The sequence below is a fragment of the Spermophilus citellus genome (genome assembly GCF_964194105.1).
Source record: "Spermophilus citellus genome assembly, chromosome: 19".
Classification (NCBI taxonomy): Eukaryota; Metazoa; Chordata; class Mammalia; order Rodentia; family Sciuridae; genus Spermophilus; species Spermophilus citellus.
In genome coordinates, this window is record NC_138201.1 from 4649271 (window position 1) to 4666981 (window position 17711).

At 48.0% G+C, this 17711-nt stretch overlaps 1 protein-coding gene and 1 long non-coding RNA gene across 5 annotated transcripts in view; one reads left to right on the forward strand and one right to left on the reverse strand.

The window, feature by feature from the left end:
- The window catches only part of SHQ1 (SHQ1, H/ACA ribonucleoprotein assembly factor), a 67718-nt gene extending 62503 nt beyond the window's left edge, over window positions 1-5215 (reverse strand). For 2 of the 4 annotated variants that reach the window (XM_081276247.1, XM_081276246.1), the window contains exon 1: window positions 4976-5215. In XM_081276247.1, the coding sequence (XP_081132373.1) occupies window positions 4976-5118 (143 nt within the window). In that variant the 5' untranslated portion in view covers window positions 5119-5215. The remainder of the gene's footprint in view (window positions 1-4975) is intronic. The other 2 variants (XM_081276249.1, XM_081276248.1) reach the window with 2 other exon arrangements.
- A 9-nt stretch (window positions 5216-5224) lies between these two features.
- On the forward strand, window positions 5225-12160 carry LOC308638631. Its single transcript, XR_014019893.1, has 3 exons — window positions 5225-5374; window positions 6653-6730; window positions 11743-12160. It is a non-coding gene; the product is annotated as an uncharacterized lncRNA (long non-coding RNA).
- Window positions 12161-17711: the final 5551 nt, after the last annotated feature.

Sequence of the window (17711 nt, forward strand, 5' to 3'; positions counted from 1 at the left end):
TCAAAAAACAAATAAATAAACAAATAAACCTTATTGACCTATTGAAAGAAATGTAAAAGCATTTCTTTCACATTTATAAGCCAAATAACTTAGTTCCTCCCCAACAAAGAAAGTAAAATTACAGATGACTCATCTTTCTCTTTGAATGTCCCCAGTCACCAAAAAAATAGACACTGAAAAAAAAAATCCAAAGTATTAGCTATCACCACTGTAATGGCACTTCTCTTCTTAATGAGAATTATTTATATATCTGGTACCGACATAGCAGGAGCTTAATAAAGGTATACTGAGTTCTAGAGGGAGTGGGTAGAGGGGAAAAAAAGATGGAAAAATGACAAATAATAAAAAAACCATCAAAACCAATTGTGTATATCATGCAAAATACTACTTTTTTAAAAAAAAGAGAAAGCACAAGTGTTTCTGTCAAATCTCATTATTACTGTATGGAGATGTCCTCCTCTTTCATATCAGAGGAAATGAACTGATTTCCCTGCTTCAAACAAGTCTTCTACTGAAGCCTCAAAACAATTTTTCTAGAACAGAAAGCTCACTGTCTCTTCTATTTGAAAAAGCTCTTATGGCTGCCTGATGTTGATTCCATAACTACATCTCATCAGTGAAACTATGGGACACCTTCCTGGCACCCCAATGTGAAGCTGGAGCCTCTTCTCCTTCTATGCCTCACTCTCTTATTCAAGTTAAAAACAAAACACAACATGACAGATCCCAAATGGCCCAGACCTCACAACTTAGCTGCCACCAAGGTTTCCTCCAGCTACATGCATTGTTATGCATGTTCAGAGCCAAGGTCCCTTCAAAGCCCAGAATAATCAGTTTATGAATCAGCCATAGTGGTTACAAACTCTACAGAGGCAGAGGCTGACTCAAGTCTCAGCTCTGCCACTCTTCAGCTATGGAACCTGGCTGGACAAGCTAGTTAAGTTCCAGAATCCTAAGACCTCATAACAGCACCTATCTGCAGGTTACCATGAGAATGAAGCAACAATGCAAAGAGCTTAGTGGCCGGCACAGCAGGTGAGCTTTCAGAAAACATAAGCACTGCTGCTAAACCCCTTCTCCCAATCCCTTTATAGGTACACTTATATTCTTACTTCATAGTAATAAAAATCATGTGTTTGCAGGTGTGCCTTCCCAGCTAGACCTGAAATTCCTTAAGGAGAATGACAACTTTTATTCACCTCTGATACACTGTAGCAAGCTGTATTTTCAAAGACTGCCATCTTACATCACTACTCCCAACCACAGGGTCAACATCCTTTCCCCTTAAAATTCAGCAGGCTTCTGGGGCTGTTTTGATCAATACCATAAAGCAGAGGTGACATGACACTCTGCCCTTTCTGAAGTGCTGTGGTCTTAAAAGTTGATACAGATTCTGCTCTGCTTGCTGGAACTGTTCTTGAAAACTTCAGATGCTTGTTATAGATCCAAATCTCCCAAGGAAACACCAAATAGACATGTAAAGAGACCACGTGGGGAGGTCCTAGGAGACTACTTGAAGAAAAGACACTCCACTAGCCTCCAGCTGTTACATCCCTTACTAACCTATATTCCAAGTCAAGCCACAATTTAAACACAATGGCATTAAAATCTTTAAAGCCAGGCCAGGTACGCTGGGGCATGCTTATAATCCCAGCAACTTGGAATGCTGAGGCAGGAGGATTACGAGTCTGAGGCCAGCCATGGCAACTTAACAAAGCCCTGAGCAACTTAGCAAGACCCTGTCTCAAAATGAAAACCAGAAAGAGCTGGGGATGTGGCAGAGTGGTTAAGGGCCTCTGGGTTCAATCTCCAGTACCAATAACTAACTAATTAAATAAATAAATAAACAAACAAACAAACAAACCTTTAAAGCCAGAACAGCCCAGCCAAACCCTTACCAAATTCCTTGTCCACAAAAGTAGGGTAGATAATAAAATAACCACTGCTGTTTTACACCATGAAGTTTGACTGGTTATCTAGCAACAGATAGCTGGCACTATGAGCTCTCAATAAGTAATAGTATGGTGGTCCTCCTTATCTACTTTAATTTTCTGTGATTTCAATTACCCACCCCAGCTCCAAAAATACAGTACAGTACATATGACAGTACAGTACAAATGAGAGTCTGAGAAAGAGAACACATTGACATAACTTTTATCACAGTATATTGTTATAATATCTCAATTTTATTATTATTGTTCATTTCTATAAATTAAACTTTATTTTAGGTATATAGGTACAGGAAAAAATACAGCATATACAGGGTTGGTTGCAGGCATCCACTGGGTTTTGAAACACATCACCCACCAACAAGGAGAGGACTGTATATTCCAACAGGTAGATAAGTTAGGGTCTAACTGAAATCCAGGTAGAGCGTTTGAGGCACTGTGAAGGAATTGGCTTGAATGGAGGGGAAGGTATGTACTACACAAGTACTTGACCAAGAAACACAGGCTGGAGCCACACAGAAGAGAGATCAGGACAATGATGTTAACCTAGTTAGAAGGGGGGAGGACAAGGAACTGGCAGTGCCCTTTGAAGAATAATCCAGCAGTGTCCCCAGTAGCATGGGGCTAATAGCAGTGCCTAATCTGCAAGGATTTCTGTCAAAGTTAAATAAGATGAGGCACAAATCACACCTACAGGTGCTACTGGACCACCTCTCTGAGGATGAGCAGAGCAAACCGCAGATGCTATTGCCACAGTTCTGCAAGGAGCTACACAGAAGAGATCAAGACAGTGATGTTAACCTAGGAGAACAACCCTAACAGGCAAGTTCTGGCAATCCTCACTGAGACACCAAACAACCACAATTAAGGGGCACAACCAATTAATGAAAGGGCACACGGGGAGGCAGGGGGCCTGGTAAGGGGCACGACTGAGCAGGAACGGTACCCGGGGTGAGAGCAAGCACCTGGCCAAGGGGCACAGCCCAGCATCGAGTGGAACATGGGGAGATGGGGGAGACAGAAGACCTGGCCCATAGGTACAACCAAGCAGTGGAGCAGCACACAGGGAAAGAGCCAGCGCCTGGCCCAGAGTAGAGAGGGGCACACGGGGAGGTGGAAGCACCTGGCCCAAGGGCACCACCAAACAGCCCAGCAGCACACAGGGCAAGCGCTAGCACCTGGCCCAGGGCACTGGGCAAGAGTGGCACACAGGGCAACAGTGAGCGCCTGGCCGAGGAACGGCCAAGCAGCGAGGGGCACAGGGGGCTAGAGCGAGCGCTTAGTCCAGGGTGACGCCAAGCAGCGAGGCCAAGCAGAGGGGCTGAAGGGGAAGCAGAAGCACCTGGCCCGGGGACACCACCAAGCAGAGCAGCAGCACAAAAGGCAAGAGTGAGCGCCTGGCCCGGGCACAGCAGAACAGCGAGGGGCTCACGGAGAAGCGGCAGCGCCTGGACAAGGTGCACCACCAAGCAGCGCAGCCACGCACAGGGCAAGAGGGAGCGCACAGGGCAAGAAGGAGCGCCTGGCCCCGGACGCGGTCGAGCAGGGAGGGCCGCACAGGGCAAGAGCGAGCACAGGCCGAGCAGCGAAGGGGGCACCGGGCAAGAGGGAGCGCCTGGTCGGGGCACGGCCGAACAGCGAGGGTCGCACGAAGAGGCGGCAGCGCCTGGCCAAACGGCACCACCAAGCAGCGCAGCAACGCACAGGGCAAGATAGAGCGCCTGGCCCGGGACGCGGCCGAGCAGTGAGGGGAACACGGGGCAAGAGTGAGCGCCTGGCCCCGGGCACCATCAAGCAGCGCAGCAGCGCACAGGACACATCGAACTCCGTAGGGCACGCGGATGGCCACACCGTCAGGAAGCCGGCCCGGGGCACCACCAAGCAACACAGCAACACACAGGGCAAGAGCGGACGCTGGGCCCGGGTCGCACAGGGCAAGAGCGAGCTGAGCAGCGAAGTAGCAGTATTAATAATAATAAAAGGAGCTAGCCTCCCGGAAACGCTGTGAGGGTAATGTGACGTCATGCGTGCTGAGCTCCAGCGTCGCAGCTCCTGCTGTCACCACCAAAAAGCGCAGTAGCCCACAGGGCAAGAGCGGACGCCGGCCCGGGGCACCACCAAGCAGCGCAGCAGCGCACAGGGCAAGAGCGGGCGCCTGGCCCAGGGCACCACCAAGCAGCGCAGCAGCGCGCAGGGCAAGAGCGGGTGCCGGTCCCGGGCACCTCCAAGCAGGGCAGCAGCGCACAGGGCAAGAGCGGGCGCCGGGACCGGGCACCTCCAAGCAGGGCAGCAGCGCACAGGGCAAGAGCGGGCGCCGGGACCGGGGCACCACCAAGCAGGGCAGCAGCGCACAGGGCAAGAGCGGGCGCCCGGCCCGGGTCACCACCAAGCAGCGCAGCAGAGCACAGGGCAAGAGCGGGCGCCGGGCCTGGGACACCTCCAAGCAGGGCAGCAGCGCACAGGACAAGAGCGGGCGCCGGTCCCGGAGCACCACCAAGCAGCGCAGCAGAGCACAGGGCAAGAGCGGGCGCCGGGCCTGGGACACCTCCAAGCAGGGCAGCAGCGCACAGGACAAGAGCGGGCGCCGGTCCCGGAGCACCACCAAGCAGCGCAGCAGCGCACAGGGCAAGAGCGGACGCTGGGCCCGGGGCGCACAGGGCAAGAGCGAGAGCGGGCCGAGCAGCGAAGTAGTGGTATTAATAATAATAAAACGAGCTAGCCTCGCGGAAACGCTGTGAAGGTAATGTGACGCCGCGCGTGCTGAGCTCCATCATCGCAGCTCCTGCTGTCACCACCAAGCAGCGCAGCAGCGCACAGGGCAAGAGCGGGCGCCGGACCCGGGGCACCATCTAGCAGCGCGGGCAGCGCACAGGGCAAGAGCGGGCGCCGCGGAGGCGGGAGCGCCGGGCCGACTCGGAGTCGGGCGTATGCGGGCACCACCCCGGGAGGGCAGGCAGGTGGGCGGGGCGGAGGACCCGGAGGCGGCGGGGCCGGGGGGCGCTCCCGGGCCCGGCACGCGCACTCGCCTCAGGAAGTAGGGCTTGGCGTAGAACTTGAAGTCCGCCCCCTCGAAGTACACGTCGAACTCCGAGGCCCGGGCGTAGGGCACGCGGATGGCCACCGTCAGGAAGTCGGGGTCCTGGCTGAGCTCGAACGCGGGGGTCAGCATGGCCGCGCCGCACGCCGGGCCGCCGCGATCGGGATGCCGGACTTTCAGACAAGTCCCGCGCTCCGGGCACCGCGCCGCTTCCGGCGCGAGGCGGAAGTGTGCACCGCGGTGCCGGAAGTCCCGCCCCTCGTCGGGCTCCCTGGAAACGCGCCCCTTTAAAAGGAGCGGCGGCGCTGTCTCCGGAGCGCTGAAGGGTTGGGAGGACCCTGAGGAGTGGTCCGCCGTGACTTCTCCGGGCGTCCTGGTGACGTTGCAGGTAGACAGACGTTTCTGGTGTGAAACCTCAGGGAGGCGCTGTGCCTCGGAAACCTCTGCTGTGAAACGAGGCTAGGCCGGGCGCGGTGGTGCCGCCTGCTGTCCCCGCGGCTCCGGAGGCCCAGGCTGGAGGATGCAAGTCCGAAGCCAGCTCAGCAACAGAGCGAGGCCCTGTCGCAAAATAAAATATGAAAAGGGCTGGGAGTGTGGCTCAGAGGCTAAGCACCCCTGGTTAACCCCCCAGTACCTAGTAGTGGTGACAGTAGTAGTATTAATAATCATAAAACGAGCTAGCCTCGCGGAAACGCTGTGAGGGTAAGGTGACAGGGCGCGTGCTGAGCTCCAGCGTCCCAGCTCCTGCTGTCAGCGCTCAGTGTGGTGCAGCAGGTGCCGCAGAAGCTGAGGTTTCCCTTAGTTCTCACGTGTCTTTCAACCCCCATGCACACTCTCCCTCCCTTCCTTCCCGGCTCTCCTTTCTCTCCACTTTTTATTTAATCTATTATTTGAATAGGATTTTGTCATTAGCAGAGTCTCCACTGTGACATCTGGCCCACGCTATGAACTCCAAAGAAAACTGGGCGCAGAGAGGTTACGAAATATGACTTATAGTCTTTGCAATGATGAGAAACCAGAACGTCTGGCTCTTAAACCATGCCCATGTCTGCGCTGAGGAATCGTGGTCCCTCTGGATTTTTACCCCGTTTCCTTCTTGTAACTCTTCCCCTCCCACTTGTCTGGCTGGCTTTTGTCTTTTTCCCTTCCCTGCATGTACTCCTGTTAGTCTGTGTTCCTCTGGGTCTCCCATCGCCCCTCCCACTAGTCTCCCTCTTCTATATATTCCCTTGGACTCCTTTCCCTCTCATTCAACTTTTTTCCTGTTATTTCTCCAGTAACTAGCATAACCCAGTGATCATTCCCAGGTTTCAGATGTCAGTGGGAAAGGGATGAAAATTATCTTAACAAGACAACTTCAAGAGTCTTTTCAGGGGCTGGGGTTGTGGCTCAGTGGTAGAGTGCTTGCCTAGCCTGTGTGAGGCACTGGGTTCGATTCTCAGCACCACATATAAATAAATGAGTGAAATAAAGATCCATCAACATCTAAAAAAAATTTTAAAAAGAGTCTTTTCAACAACTGGTTTTCTATGCTTGTAAAGAAAGTCTTGAAACTTATTAGGATTCAGAAAAAATAATAGCAGGAGTTATTAGTGTTAGTTGAATACTTATTATGTACCGGCACTGCAGCAGACCCTATATATGATCTCATTTTCCCTCCTAACAGCTCTGTGAAGAAGGCGTTCCATTTTCTCTCGGCCTGCTTGGGATGCTCATAAGTGGTTCCATGGGAATTGAAGCCTAGGTAAGTATGACTCCCAGGTCCAGGCTCTGAACTTCTGCTGAGTTGACTCCCTCTCATATGACCTCTTACCTCCCTGTTTCACAATCTGAGGCCAAGCCGGCCTGCTTTAGACCACAGTGAGATCTACAAATCATAGACACTCAATACAACAATGAATTGATGCTGACCTGGAATTAGTACCGCCCTTAAAAGGTCTCTTGAGAAAGGCCTTTGGCTAAATCATTCCAAATTAGCTTCTCTGGAAAAAAATCTTTACATCCACCATGGGACCTCCTTCCTGTAGGTCACAGCATTCATATTTTTAAATTATTAATGCCAGAAAATTCACTGGAACAAGCTATGCTGTCTATGAGCAAACTCTAATTAAAAGCAGTTTACACACCAGAGCTGTGTATTTCCTGGGCGCTTGGTTATGTGGTTAATGCACTCACTATACACACTCACACACACAGAGTGATGACAGCAGACTACATGGTCGTGCTGCTATGATTTATGAGAAATATAAATTACAGCTGCCTCATCACAAAACACTGACAGTTATAACCATCTGGTGGGGTTCTATGGTTTGGGGGAGATTTGGCTGTTTTGGTTTTTGTTTTAGAAAGCAACAGTTCTAACTGTATTTTGCATTTCTAATTGTGGTAAATTACACACAGTTTAAAATTCATTTTAAAAAGACAAAATTCCCTTTGACTGCATGTAGCTTTTTCTCTCTCCCCCAAAGATGACTTTTCTAGCCACCCTTCAGACCCTTTTATTTTTCTCAGGACATCTCTTTGTACCCTTGTGACTTCGTGCTTAGACTCTTTTATGTGGGTGCATTATCACACTATAAATGTAACGCTGCAGTTTTTTTACTTTCCTACATTTTTGAGACATAACTGTATTGCTATATAGATCAAAATTGAAATCCTTTTTGTGAAAACATAATGCTTAAAACTAAAGACATTATTGACAAACATTTCATATTAACTCTGATTTAGAGGTGGAAAACAGGAATGAAATATCTTGTCATTTCTTAACCAAAGCTTGCAGTATTAATTTTTTATGTTTCCATATCCTTGAGTCTTACTTTTGGGTAGACATTCATTACTTTAAAAATAGTTGTGCTTTTTTGTTTTATTTTTTTTTCTGTAGCCAGCTTATTGAGGTCAATTAGGTAGCCTGTCACCCTCAATTACTTTAAACTGGTCCTTTCCTGGTGTACTGATTGAGGTCCATAAGGTTCAAATTTAAATAAAATAAATTTTATAAACAATTTTAATTTCAGCTTCTGTTCCTTGAAGTCCTTTAATGTTGAAGTACCCTTGGTTTCCAGAAGGTGGCATCTGTGAGGGTGATTAAGACAATGTGATCTCCAACAACAGTTTTAACCTGGAGAGTGGTTTCTGAAAAACCGTCTCACTCCAGTTCTTCTCTAAGGTGTTTCTAGGAGGAGGTGACTCACACAGAACTGGCAGGTGACAGCTCATGCACTGTCATCATTTTGATAGACAACTTTTCAGGCTCTTGCTCAATAAAGCTCAATAAAGCCCTGAAGAATATGCAGAATGGCAGCCCCTGACCCCGCTGCATCTGTTGACATTAGTCTGCACAGTGGAACTGAGGGCTGAACAGCACACATGTGGAGATGCTAGCCCAAGCCCCGCAGACAAAATGTGAGGTGTCCTAGGAGAATAACCAGACAGCATCTTGAGCTTCCTTTGTTGTTTGACGTCGTATTTCTGAAAGACATCTCCAGAAGACACTGTTTTGATGTCCTGTCCAGATGCTCTTTGTGGTGCCCGGAACCCATCCGTCACTATTAGCAACGAAGGGTGCTAGTGGCTCACCACTGACCCCTTGTGCGCCAATTGCCCAAGCCCAGGGTTTCTCACCTCAGTATGGTGGGCAGGTCATGCTGCCACTGGAGGCCGTCCTGTGCATTGGCAGGATGGTTAGCAGTATCCCTGCCCACTCATCCCTCCATTCTAGTCCCAGTCCCCGTGATGTGACAAGCACAATACCTCCAGACTGTCAAATAGTCCCTAGGGGACAAATTGCCCATGGTTGAGAACAACTACTCTAGATTGATGGGAGCCACCAGGAAGTGACTCCACCACCAGCCCAGGCTCCCAACGGTGGGGCTGATGTGGGGAACTAAAGCCTCTCAAAGAGGAAGTTGACTCTATGGCAGGAGACCGCCTGCTGGGGTGCTGAGAAGGTAGCCCCTTTCTTGATGTGGATGGAGTGATGTGGGTCTATCCCCAGGTGACAATCCACAACACCATGGATTTAAGGTTCATGTGCTTTACTGTGTATCTCAATGAAAAAGAATGTGGGTGTTTGGTCGACTCTCAAGACTGGGTGCTGGAGAGGCAGGCTGCTGCTGCCTCGTGTCTGTGTTTTGCACAGGGCAGTGCCTGTGGCTGCAGAGCACAGCCCTGTCCAGTGTTATACCCTGGGTGGGCCACTGTACACAAAGGCCTGACTCCTGGTTTCAATGACAGCTCTGAGGAAACTGCTAAATATTGGGGGCAGGGGGAGCCGTCAGAGCTCCATGGACTTGGCTGAGGTCTTGGTTACAGCTGTATCATCCAGTCCTACCTTCACCTTACAGGTGTTTCTCAAAGAACACTCCCTTCAATACCATCTGCTCTCCACCCTCCGTAGGGTCTGTTTTCAGGTGTCCTATCTAATAACCTCTGGGGATGAAGATGTAGCTCAGTGGTAAAGCACATGCTTAGTATGCATGAGGACCCAGGTTCAATGCCCAGCACCCTAAAAACAAACAGATCTGCCCCATACACTAGAATCCCTCCAAATAGACCAGAATGCTGACTTTCCTCTCCACGCTGAAATTCCCAAAATTCACTCTGTTCTCCTTGATTTTCCTGGAATTAAAGCCATGAGTTGGCTTGTCTCTCAAAAACCCATGGCCACGGTTCACTATCTTCCTGAATGCCTCTGTGATTGCAGCAGCCACCCAAAAGAAACCAATCTCATGGAAAAGAACAGCAGCCACAAAACTGGGAGCTCTGTGCAGGGGAAATACAGGCCCTCCTGCAATTCAAAACCATCTCTGTTGATTACACATATCATAAACTCATGGCAGGCACTTCTCTCAAGTGGAGCTAGCATAACTGGCTGTTGTGCATTGTGTCCCCAGAAGAGTTCACATTAGTCACTTTTCCCTGAATAAGGACAGATCCTTTCAACAGCTGCACTAGTGTTTAAAATGCAGGTAGTAATTATGTTATTGTCAACTGTACACAATCAAAACGCAGCTTCGGCCCTTCCCGGCCTCTCGTCTCTGTGCCACGCTCTGCACTCTGTGCTTGCATATCCTCTGCGAATCACATCTGTCCTTCATTTCCTCACACTCCACACCCTGCATGACATTTTCTTTGTTTCACATCAATGTTTTGATGATTGTTTTGGCCATATGGGTTTGGTTTATTTACACTGGTTTTCATGGTTCTTTCAGTATTTAATAGCTTTTTAGTTGTCATTTTTTTTTTTTTTTTTTGTTCAATCATGATTCATAGCCAATGAGGTATATTTTCTCTCTGGGTGAGACATGAAGAAACCAGACAATTTAAACTTAAGTCTTCCCGCCTTCAGGAAGTTTCCAGCCAATGGACAGTGCCTGAAGAGACATTTATAGAGCCAGTTGCTTCCATTACTATCATTTATGGAGTGGATTTTTTTTCCAGTTCAGAAAATAATGTTAAGGGTCTCTTCTTTTTCTCTCAGCAATACAGCCCCAAATCATGGAAAATTATGATATAAATTAAATGAGCAACAATGGCTGGTATTTCTGGATGTGTATTGTGTACAAGCCATTTTTCTAAGTGATTGGTAAGTGATCACGGTTTCATGCCACATCAGTTCTACAAGTAAAGTGCTGTTGTATCATCTGTCCCATGTCACATGACTAGTATGTGACACAGCCAGGCTAGGGACCCCATTGCTTCCAGTCCATTGTCCATTAAAATATGTGTTTCTATTTTTGATGGTCTGGGAAGAGAAAGGGAGAAGAGAGTGAAGATAATAAAAGATGAAAGAAATGATTCCTAAAGTCACGTAATTTAGATATTAGTCACAAAAATAAAACACAGAAGACTATTTCCAAGGAGTCTCTCTCCCACCATGAGCTAGCACTCCCAGGGATCACACCTGCTGTGGTACCTCCACAGTGCTCTGGGCTGGCCCTGTTTGACCAGTGGAATGCAGCAGAAGCCATGCCAGGTGACCTCTGAAGCCAGGTGGCAAGAGGTCTTGCTGACACCCTGGACTCCTGGAACGTGGGCTCTGAGGGAAGCCGGCCAGCATGTAAGGAATCCAACCCCCCCCCAAGACCGCCATGCTGCGGGAGCCCACCTCACCAAGCAGAAGGGCAGTGGCCACCCTAAGCCATCTCAGCCGGCCCAGCCCAGCCGCCATTCCCATGAGTAAAGAGGACATCTTGGACCTTCAAGCCCCAGCAATCGCCAAGTGGAGAACAGCAGAGTCCAGCTGAAAGAAAAGGGCTACAGGCTCTGAGCCGCCAGTGGTCCCAGTTATGCCAGGAGAGGCAGGCCATCCCCAGTGCGCCTTTCCTATTGGGTAATTCACAAAGCTGTGAGCACAACAAAGTGGTGATTGTTTAAAGTTAGGAGGTTTGTAATGCAGCAACTGATAAATGAAATAGCAGTTCTTGAAAAAACACTCACCCAAGAATGTACAAACTAATATCAGAGAGATCCAGAGATGGAGAAATGCTTCGGGGTTGGAACAATTAGAAAAATCTCCTTTCTGATAAGGAAGTCTGGAGCTGGACCCAGGGCTTGGGGAGAAAAAGGGCAGATCCGTGGGGCAGACCCAGGTCACCTTATCTGATGTGCAGGGTACAAGAACGGAAGCCCAGGATTGGAAGGAAAAGGCGTCTAGTGCAAAATCACCGAGGATGGGGAACGCCAAGGAAAATAGTCTCACAACGGAACAGGACCGTAAAAACCAACTAGCAGCACCCAATGGTTTTCTTCTTACAGATTCGGAAACTGGAAGCCAGACAATGAGATCACTTGGCAAGTTACTCGAAGCCTCCTCCCTCCCAGAGCCGCAGCTGCTGGGCCAGCAGGGTCTCTGCGCGGTGCCTTCTCCCCTGGCGTTGGAGACACTCTGGTGTGCCACCCTGTATTGTGCAGGCACGGGTGGGCGTGTTTAAAGCCAAGTTCTCTGCTTCTGTGGAGCGCAAGTCTCTCCATCTCTCTTCATCCTCCCCCCTCATGTTAAAGAGAAAGCAAAGCCAAGGCCTGAAACCTTCCAGCCTCTGAACTCTCACCAAGTGCTCCAGTAAGTGTTTTAAAGCAACTTTTCTGAGGTTTAATTTGCATTTCATAATATTCCCTCTGTTTTAAGTGCACTACTCAAGTGATTTTTAGTATCAAGTTACGCAGCCAGCCACAAAATCCAGCCCATTTCCATTACCCCGATCAGATCTCGGCCCATTTACACTTAACCCTGCTCCCACCCAAGCACAGGCTGCCCTTCTACTTTCTGTCTCTGGATTTGTCTTTTCTGCACATTTTGTATAAATTCTCATACGATGCACGGGGTTTTGCGTCTGGCTTCTTCCATGTGGCCCCGTGGTTTGGGGTCCACCAATGGTTCACCCCCTGCCCCGCCCACACCTTTTTTTGGATGAACAGCCCTCCATTATATGGATTGCTGTGCTTGGTTTCTCCATTTACCAGTTAAAGCACATTTGGCTCGTTTTCACTTTTTGGCTCTTATGAATAAGGCTTTTTCCACAAAGTTTTAAAAGTAGTAAGGATTGCTAAGTAAGCAGAGTCCCAGAAATTTTGAGTTTTCTGAGGAGATTGCTTATTAAAATAAAAAAATACAGGAAAACTTGAAGAAGAATGTAAATGTCCCGCTCAGCTATGATCACAAGGTTACCATTCTACTGTAAGCGTCTGTGCTTTCTATAAGATGAAACTGCACATACTTTTTGATAGTTGATTTTAAAATTAATGTCGTCATGAAAAATCTGCCTATGCCAGGAACATTTTATTGAATTAATGTACCATAATTTGCTTATCTAATCCCAACTATTAGACAATTCAGTTTAGGTAATTTGTTATTATAAACAACAATGACTATTGCCATGCTTACGAAGGTTATTTACAAACAAAAACCATGAAGCTGGTTATTCTATTTCACTTCCTTTATGTTTTTTATTTACAGTCAACCTTTTATGCCATCCTGGATTCTATTTTTATTTAGTTCTGCATGCTGGGGATCAAAACCAGGGCCTTGTGCCTGCCTGACAAGAGCTGTACCCCTGAGCCCCTCAGTCACGTCCCCAGGGTTAGATTGCAGGTGCCTTTTTAGACAGACACATGCAGGAACGTCCAGTCCTGTGTGGTCCTCAGGCACAGTCCTCTTTCCATCCTGGGCTCCACTAAGTACCCAGAGTCCTAAATAGCTCCTCAGCCTGTTCCAGTTTCCACTGAGACATCCCCGGACTGGCCCCAGGACCTGTGCTGCCCTTACACCTAGCTAGAGGGGCCCCTACTGGCCCCACACTTTACAGAACTCCTGGTCTGGCCCTCTTCAGACACTGCCCAAGCCCCCATCTTCTAGAACACTCCCCAGAGAGCAAGGCCCCTGAATTTCACGAATCTATTGCCTCCGCTGGTGCAGGCCACTTTGTGAAGGGGCCCTCCTAGAGGCAAACTATGCCTCTGGTGTCTCCAATTCAGGCCTGAAAGGTGGCCAAGGGCAGCAGTTGGAATGGCCCTGACGAAAGGTGGACATGTGGGCAGGGGTGGGCGGGAAAGAGGATGGGCCAGAGACTAGAGACGGTCTCTGCACACCCTCCAAGTTCACCTGTGGGGCTCTTCAAGTCTGCCTGGTCCTCGAGGTCATCACACCGCTCACCTGTCAGGACTATGGAACATACACTATTAGCAGTGGTTGGTTTGACTTTGAACTCCTGAATATTTAAACGAATCGCAGGTGGGCCTTTGTTTATGTTCTTGCACCAGATCCTGAGAATACTGTATTTCACCTAAAAAATTCTTCAAAATTCTGTTTAACATTAGCTTTGTATTTTGTTAAAAATAAACAAAAAGACCTCTAACTTTAGATTTTTTTTAAAAAAATTATAACCAGTATTTCTATTCTCCTAAACAAAATGAGGATCATAACCTTTCATCTTTCCTTGAACTGTCCCCCAGTTGCCCTGTTTTGGTTTATGGATGTTAATCACACCTTGATTATAAGCCTCCGCCAGGGTGATTCCTATTCATGATTCTACATCTGTCAATGTGTTCCACCTATTTCTTCACTTGCCTCTGCTTCTTGCATAGCACCCCTTGCATTCAGTTTGCTTCTTGTTGAAGTATATTTTTATTCATTCGCAGAGTCAATGAGACAACTTTTAGATGGTATATCTTCAGATCATGTCTTACCCTCTGTATGAGTGCCCTGTGTCTGCTATAACAAGCTGCCCCAGGTTAATGGCTCAGAACAATGCAGGTGTGTTCTCTGACAGCTCTGGAAGCAGGTATGAAGCTAGTTTCAGCAAACTAAAGCCTGTGGTTCCAAATGCTTCGCCTCTGGGCCTGTAGGGGGCTGACCTCCCCTGTCCTAGCTGTAGGAGGCTGGCAGCATTCTTTGCCTCCTGGACTTGTACCTGAAATCACACCCACCTCTTGCTTCCAACATCTTTTCTCTTCTCCCCCCTTGGACCCTCCTTTCTGTGGCCTTGGTGACTTCTTGGAGCATCTGTTTAAGGTGATGTAGGTCCTTGCCTAAGCCAACCTTGCTTTCTCAGGCACACTCCTTGATTCCTCTGAGCCTCTCCAGCAGCCTCTTCAACCTCCATTTTCCAACAGTGGCCCTTCCTGGAAAACTGGGCCCTTCTGAGGTGTACCTCAGTCCCCGATGGATCCTCAGACCCACTCCCCACTTGTAGGAACTCGTTCCCTCCCACCCTCCAAGCTGAATGACGTTGGTGAGGAGGTCTTGGTGGTGGGATCCGTCTCCCCTCCACGCTGAGGATAGCACTCCTTTGTCTCTTGTCTCTACCGTGGCTGGTGAGAAACCTGGTTTATATTTGCTTGATGGTGTGCAACATTTTCTCTCTGTGAACTTCAGGGTTTTCCTTTTTTATTCATATTCTGTATTTTTGTTGAAATATCTAGGTAACAAGTTCCACATGGGATAAAGTAAAATAAATCCTACTCTATCCCATGTGGAACTTGTTATGCTTTTACTATCTCATGAGTTCATCTCTTTTGCGTCTGTAGACTGTGTAGCCATGTTCGTGAAGTCTGTTGCCGCAGTCGGCCTTCTGGAACACGCTATAGTTACGTTAAGTCTCATTCTAGCCTCATCCTTCACCTCCATTCTATTTTGCAGTGCTAAGGATCAACCTGAAGTCACAAACATGCTGGGCAAGCTCTCTACCACTTAGCTACACTCCCAACCTTTAATTTTTTACCCTTCTTTTTTTTATCTTAGTGCTACATGTGAGTAATTTCTTTAGATCCAACTTTCAGTTTTTTAGTTTTCTCCTCAGCTAGATTTAACAGACTCTTTAACCCACAGGTTGGGTTTTTAGTTTTAATCACTACATACTTTGAATTTTTAGATGTTACACTTGCCCCCTCTCTCTCTCTCTCTCTCTCTCTCTCTCTCTCTCTCTCTCTCTCTCTCTGTGTGTGTGTGTGTCTTTAATCTTCCCAGGTCCTGTTGATAGTCTCTTATATCCACAGTCTCCTCAGCCTCTCTCACTTTGTTAGAACTATTGAGTGGACTCATTTGTGTCCCACTCCGGCCACCCAGGGCCTGTACTGTCTGAAGGTTGTTCTGAGTCTTGCTTAGCATGGATTGTTTTCTCGTGTGCTTTATGGCTTGGGAGTATAAAATGAAGATTCTTGCAGTCTTACCTGTGTGGCTTCCTTGAACCTAGTGTGTCAGTTTTCTAGGTCTGCCACAGTGAGTGACCACACAGGTGGTTAGACACAGAACCTTGCTCTCGCACAGTTCAGAAGCCAGAAGTCTGAACTGTAGTTCCAGCAGGCCAGGCCTCCTCTGGAGGACCAAGGGGAGACTCCTCCCTGCTCTCCAGCTCCTGGCCCAGCAGGATCCAGTCTCCGGGTCCACCATCACGTGGCCTTCCCTCACGTGTGCCCTCTATGTCCTCTTCTGATGCTGACAGAGACCAGTCCTTGGATTTAGGACCCATTACAACCAGAGTGATTTCACCCTGAGACCCCTCACTACTTACATCTGCAAAGACCCTATTTCCAGATGAGCTTACTTCTGAGGTTCTAAGTAGACATGAATTTTAGGCAGACACTATTCAGTCCATTACACCTGGAATTAAAATGTGATTGGCCAATGAAAATTGATCTTTGCTCTTTGGAATTAGAGGAACTACCAACTTGGTACCACTTTTTAATGTATTTAGTCTGCTCTCTTTAGTTATATACAACACCAGGATACACTCTGACATTCTTACAAAAGCGTGGAACACAGTTTGCTCCAGTTCAGCCCCAGCACTTCCCCCCTGCCCTCCCTCTCCACTCCACTGAGCCCTCTTCAAACCATTTACAGTTTACTTTTTTAACCTAAAATTTCTTCTTGGATTTTTTGGCCCCACCGAAGGTAAGCCCACGTGAGGGCCATTAGGAACTCCGAATCCTCAAATCCTCGGCTTCCTTTTGCGACACAGGCGGTCTCTCTCCCACCTTTCCTGAGGTGGCTTGTTTTCTATGTTCCTACCACAGTGCCACTCTGTGGGGGACTTGCTCTTATTTAAGCTTCCTAACCTCATACCTTACCTGGAATCTAGGGCATTTCCTGTCCAGAGACTTGTTTGGCTTCAGTGCTGAGTAACCTCTCTGGTTTCCAGCCTTCTGTGGTTTCTTGGCCTCCATGATCTTCCTCATTTCCCACCAGCTCATTCATGCATATCAAAAGGACTTTATGCACAGTTAAGGACACCAAATTAGAGCTGAACTAACAGGGACATGTAATCATGTGGGTAGAAAACTCCACATCATGAGAACGTTGACTCTTGATAAGTTAATTCATCAATTAGCCTCAGTACCAATAAAACCTTTTTAAATTTTGGAATGAGACAAACCGATTCTGAGTTCCTATGGGAGAATAAATAAAGCTCTAGAATGCCGAGGCTTGCCCCACTACATATTTAAAAACGTTGTGAATGCTAAGTACACAAGATTCACTCACACGTGGGAGAGAGGCAGGCAGATCAGAACAGCAATCCCACCTCAAACAATGTGGGAGACAGAGACGGACGGGGCGGTGTTGGCGTGGAGAAGAGAGTGCTGTGTGGGCCGGCTCTCTGTCACCAGCGTGAACTATCACGAGAGTTAACTGACAAGGAGAAAAGGGTTTGGCTCACAGTTTAGAGTTTAAGACTGGACAGATCGGTTGCTTTGTGCTTCTGGTGCACACGCCAGAGGGCCAGGGCAGGGTGCGTGGTGGAGCAAACTCTCACCCCGTGGCCAGGAAACAAAGGAGCCTCAGGATTGTGTGTGTGTGTGTGTGTGTTTGCGCGCGTGTGTTTGCGCGCGTGTGTGTGTGTGTGTGTTCTTTTGCATTTTCCACACAGATAACCATGTTATCTATCATCAAAGACTGTTTTATTTCTTCCTTCCCAATTTGAATACCTCTTATTTCCTTTTCCTTTTTATGGCATTAGCTAGAACTTGAGGTCTAAAATACTGAGAGGACCTCCCTACCTTGTCTCTGATCTTAGCAACAAGACTTTGAGTTTCTCCCATTAGGTATGATGTTAGTTAGCTTAACTGTAGGGTAATTGTAGATGCTCTTTATCAAATAGAAGAAGTTCCCTCTATTCCTAGTTTACTGAGAGTTATTATTATGAATGGATGTTGGATTGTAGCAAGAGTTCTTTTCACATCCATGGATAAGATCATGTGAGTTTTCTTCTTTGGTCTGCTGACGTGGTGGATTA